The sequence below is a fragment of the Schistosoma haematobium genome, chromosome 6, assembly GCF_000699445.3.
Source record: "Schistosoma haematobium chromosome 6, whole genome shotgun sequence".
Lineage (NCBI taxonomy): Eukaryota > Metazoa > Platyhelminthes > Trematoda > Strigeidida > Schistosomatidae > Schistosoma > Schistosoma haematobium.
The window spans coordinates 14314993-14332921 of record NC_067201.1 but is presented as its reverse complement, the minus strand read 5'-3'; the positions used below and the strand labels follow the sequence as shown (position 1 = coordinate 14332921).

Genomic DNA, 17929 nt, shown 5'->3' with positions numbered 1-17929 from the left:
GTTATTCTTTTCAAATGTTTGATCCAATCTTCTCTTTTGTTTACTAGTTAGCGTAATTGGAATTTAGAATACTTATTTCATTGTATTTATAATATAATTAATATTTAAGTTGGGATTTTTATCAGAATTTAGGCACATGACAGGATATTTAAAATGCTAGAGTATTTATCAATTTACGTAGGAAATTATTTAACGATCGTTAATTCAGCCAGTGTTATTATTAGTAGTATGGTTAAATTTGGATCATTACATCTTACCTCAGCGGGAGATATGAGGTAATCGGATGACTGGACTCACTAGGGACTAGCTTCGATAGGTAATTCTCTAAGTTCTAGTGAGGGAGCCATGACCAGTGGAGCTAATCCGTGTGTGAGGCAGTTACCAACCGAAGACAATGGAAGGTCGTCGCCCAATATCGAGCCAGTGATTACTAACATCTCTGTCATACAGTCTCTTCGTTTCTTCCTTTTCTTCATTAATGATAGTATTTTATTTTACTTAAACAAAAGTATATAAGTTTTTTTTTAATAAAGTTGAATGGTAGCTTGTACTGAAATCCATAACGTGTGTTTCGTCCCATTTGAAATGCGCCTGCGTCTCAGTTTTGATGTTCACAGTAACACTCGAACTCAATATCATTTGCTTGAACAACCAACTTATTATCCACTGATCTATTGAGTTCAGATAATTACTAGTTTATACAATGCACCAATCCAATCACAATTGATGGAGAAGATTTGGAAGACGTAAAAACCTTTACATATCTGGGCAGCATCATTGGTGAACAGGGTGGATCTGATGCAGATGTGAAGGCGCGGATCGGCAAAGCAAGAGCAGCATATTTACAACTGAGGAACATCTGGAACTCAAAACAACACAACTCAACCAACACCAAGGTCAGGATTTTCAATACAAATGTCAAGACCGTTCTACTATATGGGGCAGAAACCTGGAGAACTACGAAAGCCATCATCCAGAAAATACAGGTGTTTATTAACAGTTGTCTACTCAAAATACTTCTGATCCTTTGGCCAGACACTATTAGCAACAACGTACTGTGGGAGAGAACAAACCAGATTCCAGCGGAGGAAGAAATCAGGAAGAAGTGCTGGAAGTGGATAGGACACACATTGAGGAAAGCACCCAACTGCGTCACAAGACAAGCCCTCACATGGAATCCTGAAGGCCAAAGGAGAAGAGGAAGACCAAAGATTACATTACGCCGGGAAATGGAAATAGACATGAGAAAAATGAACAGGAATTGGATGGAACTAGAAAAGAAGGCCCAGGACAGAGTGGGTTGGAGAATGCTGGTTGGCGGCCTATGCTCCATTAGGAGTAACAGGCGTAAGTAAGTAAGTACTCAGATTTTACTAAGATATTCTGTCATTTTGTATTAAAATACATTTGATTGTCCACACTGATGTTCTCGTTCACTAAATTAATATTTACTACAATATATAACAAGTATCATGGATAATAGTATAACTATCCTTTGACCTTGTATTATATTTATCTTAGGGGGAAAAACAAGTTTTTTGGCTTCCTGGAAGGAAATTTATAACGATGATGATCTTAAATACTCACAATGTCTATCTGTTACTAAACATCAGTTTTAAAACGAAATTTTTCTCATAAAAATTTTCGTTTTCTTTTGAAAAAAAAGAAGAGAGAAGTCTATTTTGTAATCTAATTATTCATAAATCCATTCAGTAGATTTTCAGTTTGTGTCTTTTATCTTTATGTAGATAACCTTGTATGTCATTGCATGGATAAATATATTCTTATTTAGGTATAGGATGTTTCCTAATGACTACAGAATGATTAACCGATTTGACTGTAAAGTATCTAATTATATATCTTTAGGGAAGTTTCAAATGTGAAGTTGTTGTAGACCGTTTGAAAATTTAAAGAAAAGTACTACAATGTTATATTTGTCTTTTTTCTTCAATACGTTATTTTTTTCAACAAGGTTACTGAAACTGGCTGATTGCCAAGGAGTAAACGATGTATTATTTACCTAATGCTTTGTGTTGAACATTATCAATCAATCTAGTAATATAGAGACTATTTAACGTAGTAAGGTATCATACTCACTACATTTTAATATAAGGCATTTGGAGGCGATTAAAAGAGAGTACGAAATTCGAGTATTTTATCATTAGATACTTATCATTAAGGTGTATCAAAATAGTTTACGGAACTAATGTGTCCTATGATATTGATAGGCAAATCAATCCATATGACAAAGACATTATCATTTAGTTACTCAGGTAACATTATTTTCCTCTTCCTGTCTTGATAATCAATTTTAAGTTTATAGGATCTCAGCTGTTACTAATGTTCACTTAACATTCAAAAATGTAACAAATTCAATTTTTTTCAAGATAGAAAATGAATAATCTTTATTGTGAAGCAAAATTATTCTTTAGACCGAATTTATTCTGAGTTCTTGTATAGTGTTTCACATCACATATGTATGTGTTGCATTTTCTTCACCATGGCCGGAGTATAACAGAAGCTCTCCTGAAGCTAGTAGTTCTCGTCCAACTTGCGTCCAACGTGTTTCACTGATCCCAAGCACCTCTAGGTTGTATCTCCTCATTTCTGCAGAGATTTGGAAGACTCCCCCTGTCTTCCATATTGTACGAGTATTCCATGTACCGAAATACATGGTTGCTCTGGTTGTCAGAAGGGGCATTGGCCTCGTGACTTTCGAAGGAACTTGGCGCCATAACTCTTCTAAATGAAGACCTTCTGACTCCCAGGGCAGAGTTTAAAAGGTTTGAATACTTTTTTCTGGTTAGCGTTTTTTAGCGAGTTGGTTTTCTACGAGATGGGGTCGCTAACCCCATGCCCAACCATCCTTCCTTATCCGGGCTTGGGGCCGGCAGAAGCCCAGGCAGGGACTCCAGGCGGAGTTAATAAATTATGTTACGGAATAAAATAAACAAATCAATATTTTTTGCATTAAACTAATATGTACATCTAGGTAAAATGAGATACATCCTATCGTTATCATGTTTATTATCAACGTAAGAAAGATACTTTCATGCAATGCAGTTATTTAATGTGAATGTTTCACTGATAAAAATAATGCAATTTAATACTACTAATGACATTAATAGTAATATAAGTAGTATGTAGATATTTCTTTTTAAACAGATTTTCTAGTGCAGAAATGTATGTCTGTTATTATTCGTCAATAATTATCATTAAATATTTCATTAAAACCAAAAAAAGTGTCTGTACAATAAGTTTTAGATAATCAGTTCGTTAGTTCGATTTCAGTAATATTTCACTCTAATTTAATTACTTAATTACACCTGTTACCCCTTATGGAGAGGCATAGACTGCTCATCAGGATTCTTCATATAATTTAATTAGTTCACTTTAGAAATTATAAATAATTTTCATATTTTTCTTAAACGATTAATAACTTTCAAGTTAGTATCCAAAAGCTTAACTAATAAATCTTTTAACTGAACGCTTGAATCGGTTTCATAAACTCTGAATAACTTCAGGCTAACAACTTGAATAAAAAAGAAAAAGTGCGAAGTGTGAAAAGAACTCTTCACTTTAAGGTTAGCTCACGTACAGAAAACCGAGATTATTTATATAGTACTCCAGATGTCCTTGGGATTCTGGAAGGTTCTTGAGCTGTACAAAACATAGCAGCAGGATAGGTAATCATTCAATCAGAAGTATGACACGTGGTTCTTCATTTTTTAGATGTTTCTGGGAAACATCTATTCACCGCTGATTAGATAAGATGTTTTCCAGAGTTTTTAAGACCCCTCTGGACTTTTTCGATGGATATTTTGAGTTTCTATAACACTAAATTTTATTTTCTACACTGAAATTAATTCTGATATTCATCTACATTCGAATCAAAGCTATTTTACTTATTTAATTTAATAGAATCGCGCCAATCTTTAAACAGTTATTTAAGGCCTCATTATAGAAGATGGTAGTTAGAGCTAGTCAGCCTAGGTTTCATGCTATTTGTCACTCAGCAAGGTTTACCTGTAATCTCAAAAGCACTAATGTCCCCTGGTGGATTCGATCGCGTGTCACTCAGATTCCTGTATGACAGAAGTGTGTTCACCACCGATTGATTACTAAATAATCACCAGTATTGTTTATCTCCAGTCTTTCCTAAGAGATGATCGAATTATATCGATTAAGTCACAATGTGGTCAATACTGTTCTGAACGAGAACACAGCTGGAGACAACCAATGCATTTTAATACAAAATTACAAAGTATCTTGGTAAACTATAAGAATCATTCATTGAATACTTCATTTGCAAATTTCCATAATTTTACCTTCAAATTCTGTATGATTCCCCATGTTCACAATTCCTTTCTATTTTCCTTCCTATTCTCTTGAACTTGATCTTCTTAGCCTTCTGATGCTAGGTTTTCCACTTCCAATCGGTGTTACATACTACTTATATCTGTAAGCGTAAGTAGCATGTACCACACCACTAGTCTAAGTGACTCGACATGGTGTACACTATGTTAAGATGTAAGGTGTTGGTTAGAGGTGATTTTTTTTCAAAATTACAATGCTCGAACTAAATATTGGAATACTGGATGAAAATAATTAAGCTTGTAATGAGATTTCACCTGATAATATTTTGCTGTTGAATAAGCTATAATATTCTTAATATTTAATCATATTCAATATAAGCCTTTTTTTCAATCATTTTTTTAATTTTCATAATTATCATAGGCCATAAATTTGTTGGTCCAGTTGAATTAGTTCAACATCATTCAACGCAATTGGATGGTTTTCTTACATTAGCTCAATTACCATTAAATCGTCCAGTTGGTATGTCACCAATTGTTTTACAAGGTTTAAATGCTAACGATTTGGAACATAATTTACGTTTAAAAGCTATAGAAATGGGATTAAAAGTAAGTCTTATCTGATAATGTTAGTTATTGTGAATTTTCAGTTTTTAAATGTTTGATTATTGCCTAATAAATAAATGAGTTGTATGATGTTCGGTGGTTAGAATGAACCACAAGTAAACCTTGAACATAAGTTTGATATTAGTTAAGACTTATCAGCAATCTGGTGGGAATTAGTGCTCCCTATGAGATTCAAATCCGGGTCTCCCCGTTTCATAATCTAAAACACTACCAATGATTGAGTCAGGCCTGGAATGATTTCCTTTAGGATTGCTATATTTGCATGAATTAATCACTGAGTGAAGTAGAAAAATGTGACATTGGCCACTATTCAGAGAACAGCTATTATAGATGGGTTACATGATACTTAATGAAGTGTTCCTCTGATAAATAATTTTATTGACACCATCTATTTTTTAAACGATGGACCCTGCATATATGATCGTTCTGTCCAGAAATGTAATGTGTCGCTTATTCAATTTCTAACTCGATTATATTCGATTCTGAAGATTTTTAGTAATAGACTCTTATCAACTAGAAACTTCTGAAAACCTAATATTTTTGTATTTTTATAAGGGATAATTTGAATTAAATTGAAGATGTTCATGTCTTGCCTCAAATGGGAAAGTATCTAGATAATGAATCAGTTACGAGTGATAGTTAGTATTGTTATCGATTATCGTATTCCTTATGTTCATCTTAAAATGGAAATTAAAGTTTCCTAATCGAATTTTGAGAGTATAGGGTTGTGTAGGCGGTTGAAATTCATCGAAACCAAAAAAAAAACGATCAAAATTAGATAACCATCAAAAACCTAGAAGCCGTGGTAAGTTGTTTTGTCCTACTACGGACCTCTCAGTTAGTGCATTTCCATGAATTCGCAACCGGGAATCAAACCTAGGATCTTCTGTCTCTCTGGGAAGTTCAATTCTAGGAAAAATGTTCGTTTAGTGTTTCCTTGTTTTCAATACTTGCCTACATCAGGTGTGTTCGTATTTTTAATTAACTTTAAATGTTCCCTTGATACAAAATCACCAGTGAACATTGAATCCTAAGTTTTCAGATGCAGGTACATCCAGCTGACGAGTCCCAAATAGGATGAAACTCACGTCCTGAATCCCATTGCTAGCCACTATCCATCTTTGCTTATAATGCTTGTGTGATAAAGTAATATCGTGGCACTCCGCACGGTATACATATATGCCAATAACAGACTGATCAATTACAATCCTAAACATCAATGGAAATATTCAAGTAAACAATATCAAGTGAATTAAATTTCCTCTTTCTGTAAACATTTAGATGGTATTATCATAATTACTTCTAGAATTTGTAAATTTGTTTACATTTGTGTTAATTTATTCCAATACAACCGATTTTTCATAAAATTATTGTTTAGAGCTGACAATCACTAATAAGACTGTGACACGATGGGTGAGAAGCTTTTTAGAGAAAACATTTATTGGAATCAAAGCATACACTTAGGTTGACAACCTTTTTGATACCAATATGTAGTAATGAATACAATCCCTAAGAATATGGCTCTTCTTGGTGAATTCCTCAATTCATTTACTATTAAAGAGTGAATTCTACAAGGGCAAAATTTGTAAAATTGCCTTAAACATCTTAGCTATTAATGACTTTATACCGTTATCTAACAAAAGTAATTGACAAACTATGTGTCGGTTATATTTCAAATATATTTCTAAGTGATTGGAGATGATATTCACTGTTTTTTCTTTATGGAAATTTCTCAAACAGTTTACTAGCTATATTGTAATCTGTCAGTTTTAAAATAATCTTTTACAAATTATTCACCACTTATTACCTATGAACATTGCACTTACCTTAGTTGCTTAGACATCAAGAACTGATTACATAATTATTCATTGTTATTCTTATAAATACTTTAGTTTTGAATAGGTTTAATTTAAATTACTCTTCATTAGTTTATTCATATTTGACTTGTATTGTAAATTTCAAGATAAATATAAATGTAGAGCCATAGTGAGTATTTAACATGGAAAAAATACGGATGAGTCTTTTAACAATGTTTTTCATGTTCATTAAATGTTTTTGATTGAGATCATGAACCAATTGATGTTAGATCAGCTTTGGAAACCTGGAAACACTGACTGCCGTTTCGTCTTACCGTGGGACTCCTCAGCAGTGCGCACCCACGATCCCGCTCGCGGGATTCGAACCCAGGGCCCTCTGTCTCGCGCGCGAACCCTTAACCTTCTGGACTACAGAGCCGGCATCCAATGATGATAGTGTCTAGTGGGTTCGAATCCCACGAGTGGGATCGTAAGTGCACACTGCTGAAGAGTCACACAACAGGACGAAACGGCCGTCAGTGCTTCCAGGTTTCCAAAGATGGTCTAACATCAATCGGTTCATAGTCTCAATCAAAACTTAATAATCTCCACAACCCCCAAACTAGTTCATTAAATGTGTTGCACTCATTAGTTTTGATTGATTTTCCCATGCATTTAGTGGATGAGCACTGTGTATTAAAGTGAAATTTTCATTTCAAATAGGTAAAGTTATTCTCAGCTGTTTACGATTGAAATATCCAATGTAGATCATTTCAACATACTGGATGAAATGTGATGAGTATACTTAAATATAAGGTTTTAAAATGAAACTTTTAATGAGAACTACACTCTACTATACAACGTTTATCCATTTACATAAATGAAAAGAGAATGACAGAAAGTGATCAGTGTAACATATTTTATGAACGCTGAAATATGCAGATAATAGCCAATAATTATCCTCCCACCGCCTTAGTGATTGATTTTTTAAAATTTCTAAATGAAAACTTTGGTTTACTTCACTGTGTAAAAAAAAATCAAAGTTTAAATTTACTGGGAAGATATTTTAAAATAATCTACACACTTCACAAGAACGGTAACCATATTAGCATTTAAAAAAGGCAGTTGTAATGAACGAATACTTTGTTATAGTAAACCAACTTATTATATGAAGCAAAATTACATATTGCATTAGAAAACCATATGTTGGATACATTGTTTGCACATCTTGAGTTTCTTGAATTATCTTTTATAAGTTCCATAGTTATTTCATTCTTGTTGCTACTCGGAATGCTGACCTATAAATCAATAATGACACTGAATAATAGTCATTTAATATTGTAGATTTATAATAAGCTAAACAATTTGAACTATTGAACTTTAGTTGATTTATTCTAAGTCCAGAAGTTCAGTAGTAGTGTCATCGATAGAATGGAATAGCAATTCAGTTGTTTCTAGGTTTATACTGATTTTCTAGTAGCTCAAATAGTTAAACCTTTTTAACATTGAACAAATCAGAATAAAACAAGTGGGAAACGTTCGTGGTTTTTTTTTCTTACTTCCATCGGAATAAAATTCTGAATTTATTACATCTTTATAATAAATAATTACATTATTATAATGTTAAATCAATGAAGATGGAATGTCTGTTTCGTAGGGAAATAAAGAAAAGGAAATGAGAAACTAGATAAAAAAGGTAGTCGAAAAAAAATCATATAAGAATAGGATACTTCTAGAAAACTAGAGAAAGAGAAAATGAAAATTGAGAGAATTATTCCCTTCTTCTTATTGTGAAAGATAATCTAGTAATAACAAGAATAGTTGAAATCATGAGTCCATTGAAACTAGACCACCATGGGAAACCTGAAAGCACTGTACGGCCGTTTTGTCCTAGAATAGGTTTCGTCAGCAGAGTGGATCCACGATCCCGCCCCCTCCCCGCAAGATTCCAACCCAGGACCTACCAGTCTCGCTCATGAGCGCTTAACCATTAGACCACTGAGCCGGCACCAACTGTGCACTGTTGAGTCCCATACTAGGATGAAACGGTCATCCAGTGCTTCTGGGTTTTCCATGGTGGTCGAACTTCAATTGACTCATGAATTCAACTATTAAAATTTTGAATTATTTAAAAAAGATGTTAAATGTATTGAATTGTATCAACTTATGAGAGTTTTAATTGGTTGTTATTTTTATCGTCGTTTAATCAGGTTGTAATCATTCCCTAATACATAAATATAAACATTGATTTCATAATTATGGTAAACAAATAAATTAATAATTGATTGAGCTCTTCTATATAACCAATTTTTATGTCGTATTTTCTGGTTTGTTAATCGTTTGATAGATTATTTCTGTATTTTGTCTCACTTCACTGATTTAGTGAGGTTCTATTCAAATCAATTGCAATTATTTATTTACTTGATTGGTTGTAATATTCCATTGACATTTTAGCGTAGAGAATTCAATATCTCGAAATAAACGTATTGGTTTTCAACTTCTGATTAGATGATTGCCTATCCTGTTGCTATGTGTTTGAGTGGTTCCAGCACCTTCCAGAGGCCTAAGGCCGTTTGAAGTACTATAAATACCCCAGAGTTTTTGCTGTACATGAGCTTACCTTGGAGTAGAGCGGTTTTTTTCAAAATTCCTAACTTTTCTCTTATATTCAAATTGTCGTTAGCCGATGAGACTAAAATTTATAGACGCCCTTCGAGCAACGCTAAAATGACCTTGGAATGTCATCATACTTACTAGGGACAAATGAAGATTATAGTTGATTGATCACTGGGTGGGTGGTGATCAATGTCATGTGTGTCAAGTTCTTATTTAGTGCAAATCGAATGCTATCGCTCATGTTGCAATGTGGCTACCAGTCTAGGTGACTCGACATTGCGGGCACTATATATTGAGATTAGTCTCAGGAATTAGGATTAGAACTTACAATTGAACGCTAGTGTTAGAAATTAGATTCATCAATGTTTTCATCACAAACTGACATCAGCTATAATGCTAAAAGAGTGAATGAACTTCACGTCAAAATAAAAGATCTGCTATTTTAAATGATCTGTTCTCACTGAACAAGTATTGTTGAGTAAACAAGAATATTTGTACAATCCATTGTCTTTTTATTTAACAGAAGAAGAAGTAGAGGAGGAATTGATAAATTTCATATTATATATATTTATGACTCATTACTTTGTATTCGTTTTTTTGTTTGTCCGTTGTTACTTCCCATTTTTCTTATTTGCTCTTCTTTTTTTAAAAACTATTCTGACTCATATAAATTCTATACACGGAATACTAATATAGCTGAAGATAGAGTACCTTTTTTTTCTTTATTTCCTATTGTAGACTCATAATTTAGCTTTGTATACACATGCAAGTATATCTATATGAACATCATATACACATAAAAACAAACAAATGGATATAGTGAAATGTACTTTGAAGGTAATTTTCTTCATGGAATGATATATATTAGAGTAACATTGGAAACCTAAAAGAAATCAATAATGAATGTCCATTACTTTTCTGAGGATAGAATCAAGAGAAATAATCAATTACAAACAAGGCTAAAAAAATAAATTGATTTAATGCTGGTTCAGTAACTAAAAAACCCATTTATATGAGGTAAGCGCCGATGGTGTTGCCGAGATCAATAAAAGCTTCACAATCAAACCATCTAGCTTAGATAACTTGACAACAATTATGAAAACAAGGATTTTGGTCGAATTGTAATGAGGTAACACATGGACCATGCAATACCATGGTTACATTGATAACAGGCATTTGATACAAACAATAAAATCGGTTAACATATTGTTACAATAAAGTTTGATCGTTTCGTATTAGACAACTTTGATTTAGTGTAACTCATTGCAGTATAGTTTTGTTTATTGGGTAGACTTAAAGGCGTACAAATTATCGTTAAGATGTTCATAGAAATTATCTTTTAATTAACGTTAATTATCAAAAATTATACAGTTTTCCACTTGTTACGGTGAAATATTTTTTCTGGTACTTATCATTTCTGTTACATGTATCAGTTAAACAAATTTATTGATGTATGTAACTGTCTATTACTGTGACGTCACAAGGTTTTTATTCATTGAAGGATAATCTAATTAATCCCTGGTATTGAAAGCTGGAACATAATGTACTGTTGGTTTATCATAAATAAATACCGTTTCTGATACATAACTATGGAATCAATTCTGTACAAAATATCAAAATTATTATCATTTTGAATGGTCTATTGACTTTTTTGGTTAACATACTTTAAGTAACGTTCTTTTTAACTCGATAGGGTTACTAACCTCATGCCCGATCTATCTCCTTCACTTGAGCTTGGGATCAGGAGTACTTCTAGAAGGGCTCTTCATGCAGTTTTAGTAGTCTGTCAGTAAATTAGTGGAAATATGCTATCATATTATCCTTTGATTAGTCGTCTGGATTTCAACTGAGAAAACGCAGAATGTTATTTTATTGTCTATTCCAAAGACATATATGTGACATACTTTTGATTACATCATTGTGAAGTAGAATTAAAATCATATTTGTCTTAGAAATATTAAAATAGCCATTCATTATGGCATATATTATTACTAAAAGTACAAAACAGTCAGAAGTGACTTATGTTTTTCATTACAAACAATTTATTTTTAATTTCAATTGTTGAGATCAGGAGTCAAATGAAGCTAGACCATCATAGAAAACCTAGAAGTACTGGACGGCCGTTTCGTCTTATTTGTTTTTTTTCGATCAAGTTTCTTAGACGGTTTGTTGTGCACTGAATGGTAGGTACTTTATGATTAGTACAACAGGTTTAACAAGCATCATCTAATCTACGAAAGTACAATATGTAATTATTGGTATACCTCAGTATTTTAAACAATAAAACCTGATTTATATCTAGTTATTCAAATGAATTTTCAAATTAGTGACTAGCAAATAGTGTTACAATTTTCAGGATCATGTGTTGTACCACTCAAGAGAGCTAAATGTTGATTTTATACAACCAGTCTATGAAAAACTATAACAGGAACTTCAAACAAACTGATTATATTTCCGAAGGAGTATAGTTTTTGAAAAGTAACCCCTTTTTTCTATTAAAAAAACTGGTCGCGCAAAAAACTCTTCGGTAAACATACGACATCTCAGAGTTATCACAAGTAAAGTATCGAATTATCTCATTGTTGATAACAAGACTGAGCTTTGACCAGTCTTAAGTGAAAGGTACTGAACTCAAGTCATATTAGAAACATCAACACGAGGATAATAATGCATCCATCTGATTAATCCCAAACAGGAGAAAACACATTTCTTGGATTCTACGACCATCCATAATCTATCTATTCAAAAATATGGTATCCCCATGACAATATATAATAATAATATATATTATGTATGGGTCATTCAATAATACAATAATATATTCAAGTATTAAGATGTTACTGTTCAAATTGTTGTTAAACCAAGATTCCATTGTATTTTAATAACTTAACAGTCTACTAGATATCTTGTTCCAATCAATTCTTCAAAGCTTTGTTCTACTTTCTTTTGTTATCGATTTTTTAAAAGATAATTTTAGTCGCATACATAAATAACTTGTGTAAACCTCTTCTGTGTATGTGCATATGACTCAGAGGTTTGTAACTGATTGATTCCAATCCAAAGGCATACCTAATGATGTACTGAAACTTACTACTACCACTACTACTACTACTATTGTTTTTGTACAATATGCTTATTAACTGTCTTTAATCATAAATGGTGATTGGAAATATTCTAAAAACATGAAAAATAGATTAGTTTTATACATTTATTCGTCAAAGACAATAAGTAGTTCATGAGACACTAGTCTAGACACTATAATAAATGATGTATAACAATTAACAGTCTGTTATAATATAAATGATTTTAATATGAAAATTAAAGAGAAAATCCCACGAGATAACTACATCTTTCGAATTCACTTGGTATTGTTTAGCTTCTATCTTCCCATTGAGATTTAAGACTGCAATTGATCAGTCTGTTATTGGCATATGTGCATACTGCGCGTATGCCTCGATATTGCCCTAAGTCACAAGCATCATAAGCAGGGATGGATGGTGGCTAGCAACGGAATCCAGAACATGCGTTTCATTTTATTTGAGACTCGTCATCTGGATGTATCTGCATCTCATAGTTGATGTTCACTCTGGGACTCAAAGTCAGTACCATTCGCTTCAAACTACATCTTTTGTTTAGGGTGGTAGGCTGTTAAGAATATCAATAAAAATTACAGTATTCATTTTATAGTTCAAAATAGATCATCTTATTATCTTTCAGAATTACTTAGCAACAAGAATAAAAACATAACATAGATATAAAATGATTTTGAGAAAAAAATATATCTAGTGTTGACAGATTAAGAGTAACTTTAATGATTGAGGCAAATTATTATTTTTTTTAAATGATCAGCTCTAGTTTTTTTCTCTTGTTATATTATAATCCTTAATTCATTCAACCAAAAGCTTTATGTACAAATCAATGCCAAATGATTAGTCTAATGCTTTGATATGTAACCATTTGTATTATGATCTTAGTTAAATCTGTTAGTTCAAGGGTAAATACTGTGTACATTGAAAGGAAATATGATAGACATGATAGAGCATAGTGTTATGTCTTATTCTAACTTTTCTCAGTTATTTCCCAACTTATTCTTATTGTTAATAAACATTACAAATTTGAGTGGAAAACACATGTTCTAATAAAAATGTATATGAGGATTTCGCTGCTATTTCGTAATGGAATAATTGATCTCTCAAATTATTGGAATGATTAATGTACTATATTAGATGAATAGTTTATAAAAAAAGTTTTCAAGTGAAGAGAAACTTTAGAAGACAGAACTGATGTTAGATTGGTTAAATCTACCATTATCGTATAATTTATATAATAAAAATTGTCATTTATGGTAGGAAAAATAGTTAATTATGACATGATAAATTATCAGATAACAAGTAATCAATCAAACATATAATGAAAATCGCAAAAAAATGAGACAATTAATATGGTAGAATAACAGTTGAAGCGCTAGCCATTCGTTGTTTGATCTTAACTTTATGTATAAAGAAGGAACTTCTGGTTCACCTAATAGTGTGATAATGATAGATCTTTGCTTTCTTATGTTTAGTTAATTTTTTAAAAATTTTGATGTGAAGATTTACATTTTTTCTTAGTGTTCAATATGAGTGAAATATCTAGTGTTTTTGAGCATTTTTCTGCTCATTTAGCGGTTTATTACTATAAATAGTTATGTAATTTTTACTGGGGATTATATTTCAGTCATTTGAAGTTAGCCATATAGGTTTGCATGATACGGTAGATAGAGCATCCTAGCTTGCTAGATGAATAAAACTACCCACCCCCGTTGTAAAAGTGAGAGTTAGAGATTGAAATAAAATCCCTAAATAAACGGGAAAAATGCTAACTACAAGATACATAATGAACATTGGCAATCAGTTGAACTACAGATTGACGGACACGTATCCTACCCCAAATTTTATTTATCTGATTTCATTCAAACATTTGTAAAAATTTCTAGTCTTTGATTTGATCAAAATAACACTTTCAGTGTACATTTTTAGTCAAACTTTCATTCTTAACTTATGATACTATGAATTAGCCTTATTGATTTAATTTTGTCCAATCAAATGTTTGGAACCTCTCTTATCTTAACCATTTATGTGGTTGTGTTTTTAATATCCTTTTCAACTATTATCATTATTATCCCTTTCATTCCAACACCTATTATTTTTTTAATATTCAATATCAATTTTGTCGTTTTTTCGACTACAAACATAACAGGATGCACATGTTTTTTGTAATCGATTACCGACAGTAATTGTGATTGTTTCCCACTAGACATACAAAGAAAATTATTTAGTCTTTTGATTCATAGAAATGATCGAGAGCGAATACTAATTCATCAGATAGTCTTTCCTCTGTCAAAAGGGTTTTTTTAAGGACTTAATGATAAATCAGTTATGTAACACTACAAGTTAACTGATCGCTGAGTAATGACCAATGTCATGTGTATCAATTCCTTTTTAGTAATAATCGAATTCTATCGATGAAGTTGAAATGTAAATACTAGTTCAAATGACTCAACATCGCGTAAACAGTGTTGAGTCTTACTTACTTACTTACTTACACCTGTTACTCCTCGTGAAGGAGCATAGGTCGCTCACCAGCATTCTCCATCCAACCCTGTCCTGGGCAATCCTTTCCAGCTCCTTCCAGTTGTAATTCATCCTTTTCATATCTGCTTCTATTATCCGACGTAATGTGTTCTTCGGCCTTCCTCTTTTCCGCTTCCCTTCAGGATTCCAAGTTAGAGCTTGCCTCATGATGCAGTTTGACGATTTGCGTAATGTATGTCCTATCCATTTCCATCGTCTTTTCCTAATTTCCTCTTCAGCTGGAAGTTGGTTTGTTCTCTCCCACAGAAGGCTATTGCTGATGGTATCCGGCCAATGGATGTTGAGTATCTTGCGTAGACAGCTATTTATAAATACTTGTACTTTCTTGATTGTGGTTGTTGTAGTTCTCCAAATTTCAGCTCCATACAGTAGAATTGCCTTGACGTTCGTATTGAAGATTCTCACTTTGATATTGGTTGAAAGTTGTTTTGAGTTCCATATGTTCTTCAATTGTAGGAATGCGGCCCTTGCTTTGCCAATCCTCGCCTTTACGTCTGCATCTGAACCTCCATGTCTATCGACGATGCTTCCCAGATATGTGAAGGATTCTACATCTTCCAGAGTTTCGCCATCAAGGGTGATTGGATTGCTGTTCTCCGTTTTGAATTTGAGGATCTTGGTTTTCCCTTTGTGTATGCTGAGGCCTACTGTGCAGAGACTGCTGCTACATTGGCTGTCTTTATCTGAATCTGTTCACATGTACGTGATAGGAGGGCTAGGTCATCTGCGAAGTCCAGATCGTCTAATTGGTTCTGAGCTGTCCATTGTATTCCGTGTTTTCCTTCAGATGTCGAGGTCTTCATAATCCAGTCGACCACCAGAAGAAAGAGGAAGGGAGAGAGTAAACAGCCTTGTCTGACTCCGGTCCTTACTTGAAATGCATCTGTCAGCTGTCCTCCATGCACTACTTTGCACTGTAGTCCGTCGTATGAGTTCCAGATAATGTTGACAATCTTCTCAGGAACTCCGTAGTGTCGAAGAAGTTTCCATAATGTCCTCCTATCTACACTGTCGAATGCCTTTTCATAATCAATGAAGTTGATGTATAGTGACGAGTTCCACTCAACTGATTGTTCGACGATGATCCGTAGTGTTGCAATTTGGTCTGTGCACGACCGATCCTTTCGGAATCCAGCTTGTTGATCTCGAAGTTGGGCATCTACTGCATCCTTCATCCGGTTCAGCAACACCCTGTTGAAGACTTTCCCTGGTATTGACAGTAGTGTAATGCCTCTGTAGTTTTCACATTTGCTCAGATCTCCTTTCTTTGGAATCTTGATGAGGTGTCCTTCTTTCCAGTCCATTGGCACTTGTTCCTCCTCCCAAATCTTTTTGAATAGAGGGTAAAGCATGCTTGTGGTTACTTCGACGTCTGATTTCAGTGCTTCAGCTGGTATGTTGTCGGGTCCTGCTGCTTTCCCGTTCTTGATTTGTCTGACGGCCATTCTAATTTCTTCCGTCGTTGGTGGGTTGACATCTATAGGAAGATCTGTGTGTGCTACTTCGATGTTCGGTGGATTCATTGGAGCCGGCCTATTCAGGAGTTCCTCGAAGTATTCTACCCATCTGTTTCGCTGTTGTTGAATTTCAGTGATTGGCTTGCCTTCTTGTCTTTGACCGGCCTCTCTGGTTTACTGTATTTCCCTGATAGTTTCTTCGTTGTATCGTAGAGCTGTTTCATATTTCCTTCTCTAGCAGCTTTTTCTGCCGTCGTTGCTAATTCTTCCACGTATTTCTTCCTGTCGGCTCTAATGCTCCTCTTCACTTGCTTGTTTGCTTCTATGTATTCAGCTTGTGCTTGGACTTTCTCTGCTCGTGTTCGGCTGTTGTTAATTGCTGTCTTCTTGTTCTTCCTTTCTTTGATCTTGTCCAGTGTTTCTATAGAGATCCATTCCTTATGATGGTGTTTCTTTAGGCCCAGAACCTCTTGACACGTTGAAGTCAATGTTTCTTTGATGCCTTTCCAGTTGTCCTCCATAGTAGTTTCTTCTTCCTTCAGTAGATCTTGAAAGGCTTGGAATCTGTTGTTGAGAGCTATCTTGAATTCATTGAGTTTGTCAGTATCTCGAAGGAAGGCTGTATTGAACCTTTGTATTGCTGTTTGTCCACTTGTCCAGTTCTTTTTTAGCTTCAGTTTTAAATTGGCCACAACTAGGTGGTGATCTGAAGCTACGTCAGCTCCTCTCCTGGTTCTCACATCTTCCATTGTCCTTTGGAATTTTTTGTTGATGCAAATATGGTCTATCTGGTTCTCTGTAGTGTGGTCCGGTGAGTGTTGAGTCGTTACGTAGTAATTCGAGGTAGTCGACACAAAATACATCATGAGAGAGGTCATTTGCTACCCAAATAACTCAGTGGTAATATCGCTGATTGTAAAGCTGAGTGACAAGGCGTTGAATCCGTGAGGCAGCATTAGTTCCATCAAGTTTACAGGTATACCCTGCTGATGAGTGCCAAATAGCATGGAACCTAAGTCAAGCAGGGTTTCCTCTCAATAATCTCCATTCACCACTTTACAGTTATATAATATATGCTAAAAATTAAATCCCTGAAATCAATATTAAATGGAGAAAGAAATATTTATGTTTACATGCATGTGTTTTTATCCTACAGTTGTATAATTTTAAGATTAACTCTGGTGAGAGGTTGACATCTACATGAGGAACCATTAGATTGTTTAATAACTTTATCTTTAGTTTAGGATTTGTTTAGAAGTGCATACCATAGATTTTCAAATGATATAGAATTCAAGACTATAAGGTCGCCTGTTGTATACAATATCATTCACTTATGGAGTCTGTTTAAATTATTCATATATTTGTTCACGACATATAACAACTATCTCTCAATGTCTCAAGGTTTCAAATTCTATCTTTACTTCACACACCTTGTTGACTTCATCGATCATTTTTCTGTCTAAAAATTCTTTTCAGAACAGGTCTAT

General features: G+C 33.7%; 1 protein-coding gene across 1 annotated transcript in view; it reads left to right on the top strand.

The window, feature by feature from the left end:
* Nucleotides 1-17929, top strand: part of ZAP70 (Tyrosine-protein kinase ZAP-70) — a 122300-nt gene that overhangs the window by 45772 nt on the left and 58599 nt on the right. The window contains exon 3 of the mRNA XM_051216913.1: nucleotides 4738-4922. Coding sequence (XP_051065544.1) covers nucleotides 4738-4922 — 185 coding nt within the window. The remainder of the gene's footprint in view (nucleotides 1-4737; nucleotides 4923-17929) is intronic.